This window comes from Amborella trichopoda, chromosome 5 (assembly GCF_054954075.1).
Source record: "Amborella trichopoda isolate Santa Cruz 75 chromosome 5, AtrichopodaSantaCruz75HAP2 v2.0, whole genome shotgun sequence".
Classification (NCBI taxonomy): domain Eukaryota; kingdom Viridiplantae; phylum Streptophyta; class Magnoliopsida; order Amborellales; family Amborellaceae; genus Amborella; species Amborella trichopoda.
Window position 1 is genome coordinate 45,529,209 of NC_142340.1, and position 16,038 is coordinate 45,545,246.

Below are 16,038 nucleotides of genomic sequence, written 5' to 3' on the forward strand. Positions count from 1 at the left end.
TTGAGACTCGCCTAGAGTTGCTAGAGTTGGCAAGTTTTTAAGGATGACATTTCTGCTTTTACGAAAACAAAATAAAGCTTCACCTCAAATCCTCATTTAGAAAGCACTTTCGGCAACGGAAATTTTCATGATGGCTCTAAAATCAATTTCTAACACTGACAATGAAATTTGAAACTCAAAAAATTGTACAAATCGTGCGGGTCTATGGACACTTAATTTTAGGGCGAAATGGTTACGATATACATTATTTTTAGAGCTTGAATTCCTAATTTTTATAATGATTGAATTACAATTTTCAATGAGTTATAAGGTGAGTCTTTACTTATTATATTTATAAAGCTGCAACCCTATCAAACCATTTTTTTCTTTTTAAATCGGATGAGCAATTTCTTTGTATATATATATATATACCCAGCCTGACTCAAGACTCGCCTGAATTGAACCGGGTGACTCGGACTCTGGATCCAACTAACCTGCAAGAGAAAGGTCATCAGGGGGCTATGTGAATTCAATTGTTGGATATGGAGATAGAGGTTTCCAAGTTGTTGGTGTCTACAGTGTGAAACTACAGTTTGAAAAAGAAGTCATAGTTTGAGAACTGAGAAATAAATATTTGAGGTATTATTTCTAGGGGTTTGCCATTGATTGAGTTTGGCAAATTTTACATTAACAAAGTAAACGAGTCAATTCAATCAAACGGGGTGGTATAAGCCTCTTTGCTGTGGACGCAACCAGCCTTACCCAAGCGCTAAAAATGAATTTGTTTTTTATTTTTATTTTGTTTAAAAATTGGGAAATTATTGTACTAAATTAATTTTTATCTATCTAAAAAAAAAACTCGAACTTCCATAAACTTTGTTTACACTATTTTTCTTCAATTTTCAGCATTTGTAATCAAAATAACTTTCATAATTGTCGTATATTATCGCAAAAAATAATTATATACATAAAGTACTATAATGATTAGCAAAAAATAATTACGGTACTTAAAGTATTGGTTAGCAAAAAATAATTACAATATTTAAAATACCGTAATAGTTAACACACTTTATACTCTATTTAAAATATCGTAAAAATTATCTTTTAATATAACGGTACTCGAATTATCTTAATACTAATTAAACTTCATAAATGTCTTTCACATATTGATTTGCACATGCACTAAAAGTACGGTAAAAAACCTAAATACCATCTCTCCCTCATAAAATACGATACCATCTCCCGAGGATGACTCCTCAAAGGGAAATTCGATCCCAATCTCTCTCCTGCAAAGAAAAAATGGTGTTTCTCAGGCAAAAGAATGGGGATGGAAAATGCCTATGCATGTATGAGAGTCTCCGTGCTTCTCAGGAGGGGTTCTTCAATGACCAGAGCAAAAAATTTCAAAGACAAAAATTGCTCGAACGAGGAAGGAAGTAATAAACCAGAGGAAATAGGGGGTTCTATTGACCATCAAAGACTTTGAAACCCATCAAAGTTTGAGGAAAATCGAACCCATAGAGGGAGGAAATAAAAATGGTGTTGTTAAAATTGAATCTATCGAAAAATCAGAAGGCCATGAGAAATTTTGCTTCAGAGAGTAAGAGCCCCTGAGAAATTCAGCGCCAGAGAAGAAGAATGGAGACCCTAAACCGGCAAAACAAGGAAGAAAGGGGTTTTTGAAGAATATCACGGCCTTTCAGTACCATGGTATTCCTTTGAGTGGTCCGGAAGTCATCACTGTACTGATGTACCGTAACGATGCATTTTGTCTTTATTACCGGCCATAAAAGTTTTTTTTTTGGTAAAAATAAATAAATAAATATAATAATATATATATATATTAAAAATAAAAAAAATTATAAAAACTTCTCGAAATATATTATTCACTCAACTTACCACCTTCGGACTTTCTCTCTCATCTGTTTCTTCCAACAAATTATCTTCGTAAATACCTCCCAACCCGAAAAAAAAAAAAAAAGAGTTAAAAAGGGTAAAAAAATACCCTTTTGTCTTCATACCCTTTCTCTATGCACCTCAAGCTTTTCCCACGTACTCCAGCACCATAGAAACACACTTTGGCAGACAAGCTTTTGGAGCCAGAGTGCTCCGACAGTCAGATCAGCCCCTCCGATAGTAAGCCACTTTGATTCGGGGGTTTAGTACGTCACTCCGACGATTTTTACATGCGCTCTAGCAATATCTACATGCGCTCTGACAATACTCTTTTGGAGCACATTGCTCAGGCGGTGTGACAGTATGCTCCGGCAGTCATTTCAAAGCGGTCTGGCGTTGTTGTTTTTCACTCCGGTAATAGGCAACTTGGGACTGCCAATTGAATTTTTATTGTACGATAACGTCATTTTTGTCCAAAAAATTATATCTTTTTACTTTTGGGGTTTTGTAAAGAAAACTTGTTGAGGGGAAAAAAGTGTGAGGAGAAATTTAGGTGGAGGTACGTTGAGTGAATAGTGTATTTTTTAAAGGGTTTTGTAATTTTTTCAAAAAAAAAAAAGGTGTAGCCAAGATTTAGAAAATTAAAGTATATTTTTTCTTATAATTTTTTTTAAAATTAAATTAATCTTAAATTTCAGCTTTAGGTTTATTTTTTATATGTAATTACATAAAACAAATAAAATTATTATTTAAATAAAAAATAAAATGAGATAAATATTTAGCTATTAGATATGACTTCATGAAATATCTCAACCACTATATATAGTGATGACAACGGATGAGATATTAGATATGGTCTGATGAAATATCTCCACCACTGGATATATCTAGTGGTGACAACGGATGGGATAATAGATAGGGTATAGTTGGCATATGATGCATCCGTAGCTCTAGCTCTAGAGGTAAAAGTGCACCTTCAAATTTTATCATGCTATATAATTTTGATATAAAATATTCTTAGGATTATCTCAAAATTCATTTTTATAACTAATTATAAAATTTTAAATTTAAAAATAGTTAAAATCAAGTAGATCTATAAACATATGAAAATCTTGAAGATGATATGTTGTAAAATGCACTATTTTTTAGACTCAAAATCTTTTTATTTTTCTTGGTCATACATCTCGATGTATGATGATAAATCAAAGGGTTTTTCAACCTTAAAACTACCTTTTCCGATGGATTTTTTAGAAACATTTGTAGTTCTACGTTATAAAGTTGTATTATTATATAAACTTTTTCCTATTAGATATGGCCTCATGAAATATCTCAAACACTAGATAGAGTGATGACGATAGATTGGATATGGGCGGGGGATCAGACATGGGCCGGGATACAGGGATGGCAACGGATTGGATGTGGGTCGAACCCGTTGGACACGTTTCTGTAATTGAAACATCACTTGAGAGAGAGAGAGCTTCTCTAGTTTTCGCAAGAGAGCGAGATAGAGAGATGGAGTTTTGAGAGAGAGACCTTATGTGAGAGAGTGAGAGTGGTTAGAAAGATTGACATTAACGGAGAAGAAAAGTTTAGATAGGGTGTCATTTTAGTATTTTTTGGATAAAAAATTTATGCTCAAAAGGGTTTAGGGGTTATAAGATAGAAAAGTTGGAGACCTTTTATTTACAAGCATAGTTAGCAAGTGGGGACTTTCAATAAATCGGCTCACCATAAAATCGAAAACAAATCGTTTTTATTTAAAAAAGTCGGATGAAAAAATCGAGTAAATTATATAGCTCGGAAAAAATACTTCATATAAAAATATCACTAATATATCGGATTAGGCTAAAAACTCGGAGTAAAAAAATCGAATAAATTTGTAATATTATAAATTTTAAAATTTTAAAAAATAAAAGGTATATCAAAGCCATCAATAACTAATTCATCCATCAAAAATTTATTAGACTAATATAATTAAGTTAATTAATTTAGATGCATCACGACTCTCATTCAATATTAAATATATAATTAACTAGTATATACCAAACAAAATGTACGATATAAATCTACCCATTAAATCTTTAAGAAATAACACACTTACTTATTACATACCAAAAACAAATATACTATATAAATTTATTTATTAAATGCTTTAACTATCGTATGGTGACAAATATACTATATAAATTTATTCCTTAATTACTTAAACATCACACTTGCTTAGTAGAACCAAAATAACTACACGATTTTTGTTTTCTCTTACAATGATTTAACTATAGTATGGTGACTATGGTGAGTCCATAACAATGATTAAGTTTTATAAGAGCCTCATAGAAATTTGGGTTTCACATCTCTATATTTACGGTTTAGAGCGAGACGAAGGAAGCCTGTGCTCATAGCCATTAGGGTTTATAAAGAGAGAAGAAGGAAGAAGTAAGATGTAATCAGCTTAACAAACCTTAATGGAAGAGGTTCTAACTGATTTTATTGATTTTTAGAGAGAGAGAAGGAATATTGATTTGGAATATCTTGAAGAGGGTTTTTTTCTTATTTTATTGATTATTTTATTGGTTTTTAGAGAGAAAAAAGAAAGACGAGATGTTGATTTGGGAATTTTTGAAGAGGTTTTTTTTTTTTAATTTGGGATGTTGTTTGAGAGAAAGTTTGAAGTATACCGTAAAGAGGCCTTAATTGATTGTTAGAGAGACAAAAGGAATAGGGTTTTTTATTTTCTTAAGAAAACAACATATTGCGTTTGGGGAACTAATCCTGTCCATACAATTGCTTGCTCTGGTAGGTTTATCTATATTGTTTTTCTTTATTATCATATAATCAAAAACAAAATATTGATTATTTGGCTCAACAATAGTTTTATAAAAACGATTTTCATAAATAATCACATAAATATGCATGTTTATATTTTTTTTTACATAATTATTTACTTTACAAATGATTTATTATAAACAATATTTTATTTACACAACGATTTTTCATAATAACAATTGAAATCTACATTTATTCGTGTAAGTTTAAAAAAAAGGGGAAAAAAATTCATATTTTCCATCTGCAACTGTAGCTTTAAGGAACACAATCGAGATAAAAATTTATATTTTTGGTTTTTTAACTGAAATAAATTTTCTTTTTTTCGAAAGCATGGGAGTAGCAATAATCGCAATACACAAAACAAGAAAAAAAAAGTTTCTTTCAAAAAAATTATTGGTAAAAAAAATACGATATTTTGGCCTGATTTAAATCCTATTATAAAAAAAGCGCATTTAAAACTTTATTTTTAAGGAAAACAACAAAGCAGCCGCCGGCGCCGCCGTCGCTCATTTATTGAATTCTCCATTGCTATAAACGCAGCAGCACAGTCTGGCCATGCCACGCCATGCAGCAGCACAGTCTGGCCATGCCGTGTTACCATCCAGTATTGAATTCTCCGTCGCTATAAATGCAGCAGCAGCCGTACAGTCTGCCCATCCCACGTACCGGACATAGAGATTAGCAGAGTCTTTGGAGATGGACAGCGGCCCATGGCTTTCTGATGAACCCGGGACCAAATATGCACAGGTGCGTCCTCTGTTTATTTCTCTGATTTCTTTCCCTTTGTTCCGCCACCGATTCTGAGACTCTCATACGCTGTCTGTTTGTCTCAGATCAATGCCTTCAGTGATCGTCCATTTGGGGGAAATCCGGCCGCTGTGTGTTATCTGACCGAGAAAAAGTCAGACAAGTGGATGCAGCTTGTCGCCAGGGAATTCAATCTCTCTGAGACCGCTTTCCTCCTGAAGATCCCTGATGTCGCTGCAAATAATGAATTCAGTCTTCGATGGTTCACCCCAAAAGTTGAGGTAAATTGTAACCCTTCACCAATTATATATTGAGGATACTGAGAATGAGTAACAGGTTAATAACTCTGTTTGAATTTGCCTAGGGACGACGCAAACCTCCTTATAAGCTAAATCGATAGAGAGAGCTGGGCATTATTGAAGGCTTCTCTTTTAATTCTCTTCTTTGGCTCTGAATTATGCAGTTACATCTATATTTATTGCCTCTTCGTTTTCTTCATCATCCTTTTGTTTTTTGATGGGTTATGTTGTAGCACTTTGATACCACTCTAAACCCGATGGGTTAATATTTTGATAAATAAGGTATGAGACGAAAAGCATGAAACACCTACAACAAGAACACAAATGGCACCACGGTTGATCTTTTATTTTTATTCCATAACTAAGCCAAGGAAGAGAACAACGGTTGATCTTTTATTTTTATTCCATAACTAAGCCAAGGAAGAGAACAACTTTGAAAGCAAACAAGATTTTATCACACTCAAAGGGGAAACAATCCAAAATCTCTATGAGAACCGTTTCTCAAGAAACAAGCCTTTCAATTTTTGAAAGTCCAAAAGAGTCCCCATCACAATTTTCTTGTTCAAAGGAGAAAATCGCATCTAGAAAGAAATTGTATCTAGAAGGAAATCGCATTTTATGCACAAGAGGCTCTACCTCCCTCTCTCTCTAGATGAACTACCATTCCTATGGTAACTCAAATTGGGCACACAAATTTTCTACATTTTTATCCCATATATATAATTAAGAATCCACAATTGGAAACTTCCTATTGATATAACATATATCTTAAAAGACAAAGAGATAAATCCAAGAGTCATAATCTTTTTGGATTTTTATTTCTTTTTGGAATCTTATCAATATCAATATCAATCCCACAAATACGGGAATATCTCAATCCCACAAAATATGGATTAATCTCAATCTTTTTTTATTTCTATTTCCATATGTGGGTGATTTTGGATAGCACCTGCAATGAGTCCAGATATTTCTCATGCCGTTAGTGTTGTTAGCAAGTATATTGCTAATCCAGGAAAGGAGCATTAATATATGGGAAAATGGATTATGCGTAACCTAAAGGGTACATCAGATGTGGGTCTGATGTTTGATAGAGATAGCAAGTTTGGCGACAAGGTTGTTGGTTATGTTGATGCTGACTTTGGAGGTGATTTAGACTGTAGGAAATCTATTACAGGTTATTTGTTTACATTTGGAGGAGCTCCGATTAGTTGGAGGTCGATGCTACAAACCGTTGTTGCCTTGTCTACGATTGAAGCACAATACATGGCTGTTACTGAGGCAGTAAAAGAAGTCATTTGGTTTAGAGGGCTTGTAAGCGATTTGGGCTTACGACAGGATGGGACTGTCACTTATTGTGACAGTCAGAGTGCAATGCATTTGGCGAAGAACTTTGTGTATCACGCAAGGACGAAGCACATTGATGTCAGATACCATTTTATTCGTGAGATCATAGCTGAAGGTGATTTCTTGTTACTAAAGATTGACATTAAGAAGAATGTTGCAGATATGTTGACAGTTCCATTACAAAAGTTCAAGCTATGCTTGGACTTGACTAATGTGCTGCCCAAGTAAGCGCCTGTGGAGGCGCGTGTGGAGAAGACAGTCGATGAGAATTTCTTTTGGAATTCAAGCTAAGGTGGAGATTTGTTAATATTTAGTTGCCTTGTAATTTTCTTTTTTTGATTTAGTTTAAAACATCGATCGCCTTCGCCTGTGGATGTAGTCACAATTGTGACGAACCACGTAATTTTTGGTGTTCTTTTTATGTTATTTATTTCCTGCTTTATTTTTGTTGATTGTTTTTTTTTTGTCGATTCTTTTTCTCGTACTTTATTTGCCAAAAAATCAACCCTTCGGGTTTTGAGCTTCCACGCACAACAAGTGGTATCAGAGCCGTGGTTTGGGTTTTCAGTAAGGCAATAAAGGTTTCAAAGGCAAGGTTCAAGGTGGAAAAATATGATGACAAGCATGAATTTTTCAGCAAGAATGATGAAGAAATTTGTTTGGCAAAAGATGAAAAATCCGTGAAGCTATCCACTTGATGTTGGCATGGTGAGCAAGTGATATTAATATCAAGGTGGAGATCGTTGGATTTGGTGCTATCCAAAATCACCCACATATGGAAATCCCATATTTTGTGAGATTGATTGATATTAATCTATATTTTGTGGGATTGAGATATTCCCATATTTTGTGGGTTTGATATTGATATTGATAAGGTTCTTAAAAGAAATATAAATCCAAAAAATATAGGAATATCTCAATCCCACAAAATATGGATTGATCTCAATCAATCCCACAAAATATGGGATTTCCATATGTGGGTGATTTTGGATAGCACCAAATCCAACAATTGTATATCTCAATTTCTTTTGCAATCTATCTCTTTTTAGTTCTGCTCTCTCACTCCCCCTTTTCCTTCTCTCTCAAGGGAGTTCAGCCTTCTCACATTTCTCTTATTCATCTTTTTGGAAAATTTCACCTCTTTCCTCTTCTTCATCATCATCTTTTTCAGAACTCACTTTGGCAATGTCAAGCTGTGGTTGCGTTAGTAACAGCATCAACAGATCATGCAATTTTTGTCCATGAAATTTTTTTTCTCATATTGCACATGGAATGCAATGTCAATCTTATTACTTATGACTTTGATCTACAATCTCTTGCTTGTCATGTGTTCTTGGATTGATCCATCTTTGTTATAAATATTTGCTGGTGCTCAAGGAAAATGGTCCAAGTAATAAATATTTAAAGGGAAATTATCAAAAATATATAGTTTTAGATTGTTAGAAATAAACCCCAAATTTTCAAAAACCTCATCCATGCCCTTTTTCTCCATTATTTTAATCTTTTAACAAAAATACCCTTTATGGTAGTCTTAGATTTGTGAAGGCACCATGGTCGACCTAGAATCGTGATGGAATTTTAAACATCGTAATGATTATTGGATTGCTAGAGCTTGTAGAGCATCACGGCCTGTTAAACACCGTTATGCGTCCCTCGACCATCACAGTGTTTTTAACATTGATGGTTATAAGCATATTCTTTAAAATCATCTCTGTAGAGTGTCGTGATGATTTTCTTTTACATCACGGCTGTTGAAATATCATGATGCTTCCCTTGACCATCACAGTTTTAAACACCGTGATGGTTATGAGCGTACCAGAACTTGAAAATAGTCATGGTCTGTAAAGTGTCGTGTTGTTTTTCTTATATATTCCATGTGAATTAACCTATCACTGAGCCACAGCCACGCCATTCTACAGACCGTGATGATTTTAAAGTTTCAGTATACTCATAACAATCACATTGTTTAAAATATCACAGTGGTCAAGGGAGATATCATAGTGTTTCAAAGGCCGTGACGTAGAAGGAAAGCATCATGGCATTTTACAGACTGTGATGATTTTAAAGTTTCAATACGCTCATAACCATCACAGTGGTTAAAATACCGTGATGGTCAAGGGAGGCATCACGGTGTTAAAAAGGTCGTGAGGCTTCTTCAATAACCCAATAATCATTACGGTGTTTTATTTGTTTACCATTAATTGTTGGGATGAAGGGGTGCCTATGAAAATTTTGGGGTGACATAAATTCCACAAACATGGTTTTTTGGTTCTTTCGGTTTTGGTACACACATACCACCACCAGGCAATGATTGTTCTTGCTGTTGAAAGAGGAGTTGCTCCTGTATATCATATTCAGGGGAATCAAAAGATTGATGAAGAGGGCAAAATGGCGATGCACCATGTGTTGTGTCTTGGCTCGTGCGAGCCTCACTGAGGCACGTGGGCATGCATGGTGCAAGGCCGTGGTCTAATAATGGGCTAATTCACATGAGATGTACAAGAAAAACATCACGACACTCTACAGACTGTGATGATTTTAAAGTTTCGGCACGTTCATAATGATCACAATGTTTATAATACTGTGGTGGTCAAGGGAGACATCATGGTGTTTCAAAGGTTGTGATGTACAAGGAAAATATCATGGAATTTTATAGACTGTGATGATTTTAAAGTTATAATATGCTCATAACCATCACAATATTTAAAATATCGTGATCGTCAAGAAAGGCATCACGGTGTTTAAAGGGCCGTGATGCTTCTCCAGTAACCCAATCATCATTACAGAATTTTACTTTTTGAGCAATAATTGTTGGGATGACGGGGGTGCCTATGCAAATTTTGGGGTGACACAAATTCCACAAACATGGTTTTTTAGAGCCTATGCAAATTTTGGGGGTGACACAAACGCCACAAACATGGTTTTTTAGAAGTGTAATTTCATAATGAACAGTGAGAAGAAATCACTCCACCATATATCTATATATATGTAGAGAGAGAGGTAGGGGGAGAGAGAGAGAGAGAGCCCCTTCAACACTCAACTTTACTTTGTAAAGAAATTCAATTGAACTCATTGCTTTCTATGAGGGATCATGATAACTTGTTTGGCACCTCATACAATAAATTACACCTTATGATAGAGGAATTAATTAATATTGTATTTTGTCACATTTGATTGAATTTATCATGTTTTCTGTTTGATTTTCACTATCCTTGTACATTCTGATTGTACTAATACAAATTGATACCGGGATGTTAGTTTATACAGTCTGAATTGCTTTCACTTTGGGTCAATGGAAATAATGTGGGCCATGTGTATGTTTGAGTTTCATTTGATTTGTTTTTCAAATGAGTAGTATTTGCCATTTGGGTCCTCTATATTTCTAACTTTGCAGCAGTATGATTTGTGTGGGCATGCGACATTGGCATCGGCCCATTTTCTCTTCACGTACGGGTTTGTTGACACCGAGATCATCAAATTCCACACAAAATCTGGGATTTTGACAGCCAAGAAGGCTAGAGATGGCGCAGGGTCTCCAGATATGATAGAACTTGACTTTCCAGTGGTTCCACTGTTAGAATGTGATGCAGAGGATGTGGAGAAGTTGAAGAGCGCACTTGGTGATGTAGAGATGGTGTGGTCCGGGAAGCCCATGTCAGGTGGTTATGTGGTAATTTCATGCACCCCTCTGCACAAAAGAGAGCTTTTCGTGTTCCATATGCTGAAGGCTTCTCCGCTTATAATATATTTGAGGGAATTTTATCCTGCATCCATTCTCGATTGTTTAAAAATTGCATTTTTTTTTTTTCTATTTGTCAAAGGTTGAGCTTTCTAGTAACGAGGAGGTGAAAAGGTTGCAGCCCCGCTTTGATAAAATGCTAGATTTTCATGGCAACGGAGGTCTTACTGTGACAGCTGCTGGAGGCCATGACAATAAACTTGATATGACATCCAGATTTTTCTGTCCTAAGGCTGGTGTTTTAGAGGTAATTGAAATTTTTAGTCTTGATTAATAGAAAAGAAGATGCCTTATTTTTTCAAGGATTGATTGAATCAACCTCTTTTTTGGTGATTGAGCCATGTGACTATGTTTTTTGGATGGAAATACTAGCTGGATGCATGATATAACAAAAGGTTTTCAATGAAGTTGAGATGAAATGTGTTGTATTTCAATTTCAGATAATAGAAGCAGAAGGTTGAACTTCAGAATGATTAAATTAGCAGTGATACCCAATGGCACTGATAAATTTTTCTGAATATTATTAGTTAATTGCATTTGATTGAAAGTTTCAAGATTGACCTTTATTATCTGGTGTATAGGTTTCAATGCTTCATCATATCCAAATCGCAAGCAAAATGCTAAAAAATTATTTGGATCATTGGTACTGCTGTTAGTAAAGCACAAACAAGAATGGCATGTGTGATTTTATAGTTGGTCTTTGCTATGTTTCTCAATGCTATATGTCACTATTGCAAGTGTTGGTTGATATTGTTTATCATATACTGCTCACTAGTATAATGGATTGTAGCTAGTCACTTACTCTGTTTTATTGTTGTCTCTCTGAATTTTGCTGGTATTTTTTTGTAGACTGCTGGAGTTATTATTCTCCAACTTGTCTATCGCTTCGAAGTCTTGCCAGTCTTTGGTTCCTAGGTAGTGGTAATGAATTATGTTGTAAAAGGTTAATGTGTTGTCTCTGATTTGCTTCCAGATTATGTGCCTTCTAGAATTATTATACCTGATCATGCATCTTGTCCTATAGCACATTTGGGGCATGCCATTTTCTTCCCAAGATGGTACATCTTGGGCATGTCATTTTCTTTCGAAGTTTTGACATACTTATTATCATATACATTTTTTAAACATTTAAAAAAGTTTCTGAAATCCTTTAAAATGAGTAGCAGAGTTTCTCCTCAACTTTGAAATTTCTTTGATGCGTATTTTAGCTAAGCATACTTTGCATGGGGAATAGGGCTATTTTCCGAAGTTTCTTATTAAAGCATTCTGAACTAGAGCAATTTTGGAACATGTTCTTAATCTCTTAAAGAATTTATAATTCTGTTGTTGGTTAAATAAGCTGGGGACAAACAATTATTTCAATAGTGTTCTCCCTCTATAAAAATCATTTATATACATTCCCTTGAAATACTAAATTTCTTCACATATCATCAGTGGTTATATTTTGGCATTAGATTCTTGCTTCATGTCTAAAAGTGAGAGTGTGTGTTTCTCATTTTCTCATGTGGAAAAAGACTGCCTAAAAGAATGCAGTCTAAGCATTTTTCTTTTAATTCCTCAAAAAAGGTAAGGGGAGAAAAAAAAGGGATAAAATTTGCATTCGAAATCTTTGAAAATTTGGGACTATCATTTAAAAAGTCATCTTAAAGTTCTTGAAGAGAATTGACTATTAGTGAGGACCTTTTTTTTTGTACATTTCACAATCAATAGTCTTGTTCATGTGTATGTTATGTATCGAGTGGACGAATATTGCATAACTATCATGTCTGTTGTTTTTGTTAGAATGCATCTATAATTTCTTCAATTCCAATCGACTAGGTGTATTGTGTTGATTCTTTGCAGTAATATATTTGGAAATGCCCAGTGATTCCTTCTTCGCATTAGCACCATTTCGAGTACAACTGGTACATTACAAAATAACTCTTACTCTAGCATCTTTACCTTTGCCCATGATCCTCCTTTGGATTTTGGATTCACTCAACTCATCTATTTTTGATTTGAAGAAAAAGAAAGAAATAAGTGGTTTATATAGTGTAAAGTCACTTGTTGCAATGTATAAGGAGAATTTGTCCATACTCAATATATAACATTGCATATGTTATCATCATCATCATTATCATTATCCAAGCCTTATCCTGACTATTTGGGATCGGCTACACAAATTATATTCTGCCATTCCACTCTATCAAGGTCCATACCCTCAATTTGACGATAAATCACCATATTTTTTCTCACTATTTCTATCCATATCCTTTGGGGTCTTTTGCTTGCCCTTTTAGAATGCTCCATTTGAACCAAATCACCCCCTCTAACCGGTGTTGTTCTAAGTTGATCAGCTGATGATCAAACCACCTAAATTTACTTTCCCTCATTTTATCTCCTATTGGAGCTACCATTAGGTTCCCTTGAATATATTCATGTAAAATTCTGTCCTTCCTTATTTTGTCACTCATTTATCCGAACATCCTCATCTTAGCTACACTCATTCTATGGATATATTTCTTGACCGCACTGCATTCCGTCCCATAAAGCATGATTGATCTTATAGCCATCCTATAAAACTTCCCCTTAAGTTTCATTGATATACAATGATCACATAAAACTCTAGGAGCACATCTCAATTTTGTCTACCTAGCTTTAATTCTATGAGCCACAATCTCTCCTTTCTCATGGGTTGTCGACATAAGATATTGAAAGTAAACTCTTTTAGATATTTTTTGGTCGTCAATATTAACTAATTCCTTGTTTATACTCCTATTATTATTAACTTTATTTTATAATCATATTATCCTAATTTTAAAACCTTTAGATCATAAAGCAGCCCTCCAAAATTCTAACTTCACATATATGTCGTCTCTAGTCTCCTTAATCAAAGCTGTCATCTGCAGACAAAATACACTACATGACCTCATCTTATAGTGGTTTAGTTAACTCGTCAATAACCAAAGCAAAAAGGTATGGGCTCAACATTGATCCCTGATGTAGGCCAGTTGTCATTGAAACTCACTTCTCTCCACTAGTTATCTTCATATTTGTTATTGCTTCCTTGTACATATACCTAACCATGTCAATTATATCCTCTTAAGACTCTTTTCTTTTTTCAGCACCCACTAAATTATATCTCTAGGTACCCTATTATATGATTTTTTCTAGATTAATAAAGACCACATGGAGATCTTTTCTCTTCTCCCTAGACTTCTCCATCAATTGCCTTCGTAGAAAAATAGCCTCAATGTTTAACCTCCTAGCATAAACCCAAACTGATTTTATGATACACTTGTTTTGTGTCTTAGTTGTTGCTCATTCAGTCTCTTCCACATTTTCATAGTGTGGCTCATAAGTTTGTCTCTCTTTTATTTTTGTAAGCAGGGACCGCAATATTTTTTCTCCATTCATCTAGTATTTTTTTTGTTCTCAAAATCTTGTTGAACAATGTTATAATATAAGAATTAAGGCAAAGCCCTAATGTATGTTTTCGTGGTAAAATAGTGTGTACTTCTTTTCCGAGTCAAACCGGTTAACCATAGTTACTCGGAACTGGCCCATAGCCGGTTGACTGTCCTCGTTCGAGCAGCAAGCTCTGATGATGATCTTTTTTTTATAAGGAAGGTCAACTTTATAATATCCAAAATAAAATCAGCACAACAACTGGCCCTCACAAGTTGTGTTTGCCGCTAATAGTTATTACAATATTATATCATTGGGGTCCAAAAGAGTGGTGCTAGGGGGAGGGTACTTGAGGTGGACTGCAGGTCTTTCTCAATGATAAAGAGAAGTACTATCCCAGTTCGAGGAGGTGAACACAGATGATGATCTTTTTCTTATGAAGGTCAACTTTATAATATCCAAAATAAAAGCAGAATGCACAAGTGGCCCTCAAAAGTTGTGTTTGCCACTAACAGTTATTACAATATTACATCATTGTGGTCCAAAAGAGTGGTGAAGGGGGGGAAGGGAGTGTACTTGTGGTGGGCCGCAGGTCGCTTGATAAAGAGAAGTGCTATCAGGTGAGGAGTGAAAAGTCTTGTACTCTTTCATTTGAATTTTCTAATTGTGGTTATTTTTCATTTATAGTTAGCAGACCCACTATAGGCTATACTACCAGTCCAAATTTCAGGTAAAAAATGCTGATCACCGTGTATTGAGAATGAGGCTAGTACCCTTTTGGATTGTTCATCAAAAGGTGGCAATCTATTGTTAATCTGAGTCAGTAATTCACAAAACTCTATCACAGAGCCAAACACCAAGACACAGCTGATGTCATTGCCACCAAAGTTTAGGGTAAAACTAATTTAGCGGGAAATGTTTTAAATAAAAGAGTCAATCCTAAATGGCAACTATGTATAATATAAAATATATCCAACAGGTAATGATTAAAAACTAGATGGATCAGGGCAATGGCAAGGAACAATACAAAATACATGCCCATGAGACAACAAAGAACGAGTTAAACATAAACAACCATTATGACAATGATGCACCCAGGGGTGAAATCTCTATAACAATCACTGCTTGCAAATCAGCATATGCCCAAGGGAAAATATCAATCATCAATTGAAGGATCAGACCATAACTACAATGATTCCAATTTTCTTCTTGTGAACTTTGTGTGGTTTGTACTTATAGGCTTTGGTTTGTAAAAGTCCCACATCATGCACCTTTAACAAATCTGTTTAAGCTCCAGCTTTTTGAATCATTTTTCTTCCACAGGATCCTGTTACTGGAAGCGCTCATTGTGCATTGGCACCGTATTGGGAGTCAAAGCTTCAGAAGAACATCCTGAATGCTTTCCAGGTACATAGAACTTACTATTCTGCATTTCTTCTGTGTTTTTCATATGACCCGATCACATTATTGAATAACATTTTGTCTACTGCCAGGCTTCAGAGCGTGGTGGGAATCTGTGTCTTGTTTATGACAAAGTTGAAAACCGGGTAAAGCTACTAGGGCACTCGGTGACAATAATGAAGGGGATACTTTTAGACCATGGTGCATATTGACTATCAGCATCTTACCCTTTTGATCAATTCAATAAAGAAGGCTAAGGCAGCGGATAGCTTGGTATATTGATAACTATGATGACCTGGTAAACATTATCTGTGTGCTACTTGGCAGCAATTATTTCAGTGTAAGGAATGGATGATTTGCTTTAAGGAATGATGATTTGCTTTTTCCAATAATGTGACAATAATATGAGACTTCATTTTTCAA

At 34.8% G+C, this 16,038-nt stretch overlaps 1 protein-coding gene across 1 annotated transcript; it reads left to right on the forward strand.

Moving 5' to 3' along the window:
- The first annotated feature begins 5,258 nt into the window (after positions 1-5,258).
- LOC18431956 (uncharacterized) lies at positions 5,259-16,038 on the forward strand. Its single transcript, XM_006842067.4, has 6 exons — positions 5,259-5,445; positions 5,532-5,726; positions 10,486-10,758; positions 10,910-11,074; positions 15,538-15,621; positions 15,708-16,038. The coding sequence occupies exons 1-6, from the start codon at positions 5,395-5,397 to the stop codon at positions 15,825-15,827; spliced, it is 888 nt and encodes a 295-aa protein (XP_006842130.1). The 5' UTR covers positions 5,259-5,394; the 3' UTR covers positions 15,828-16,038.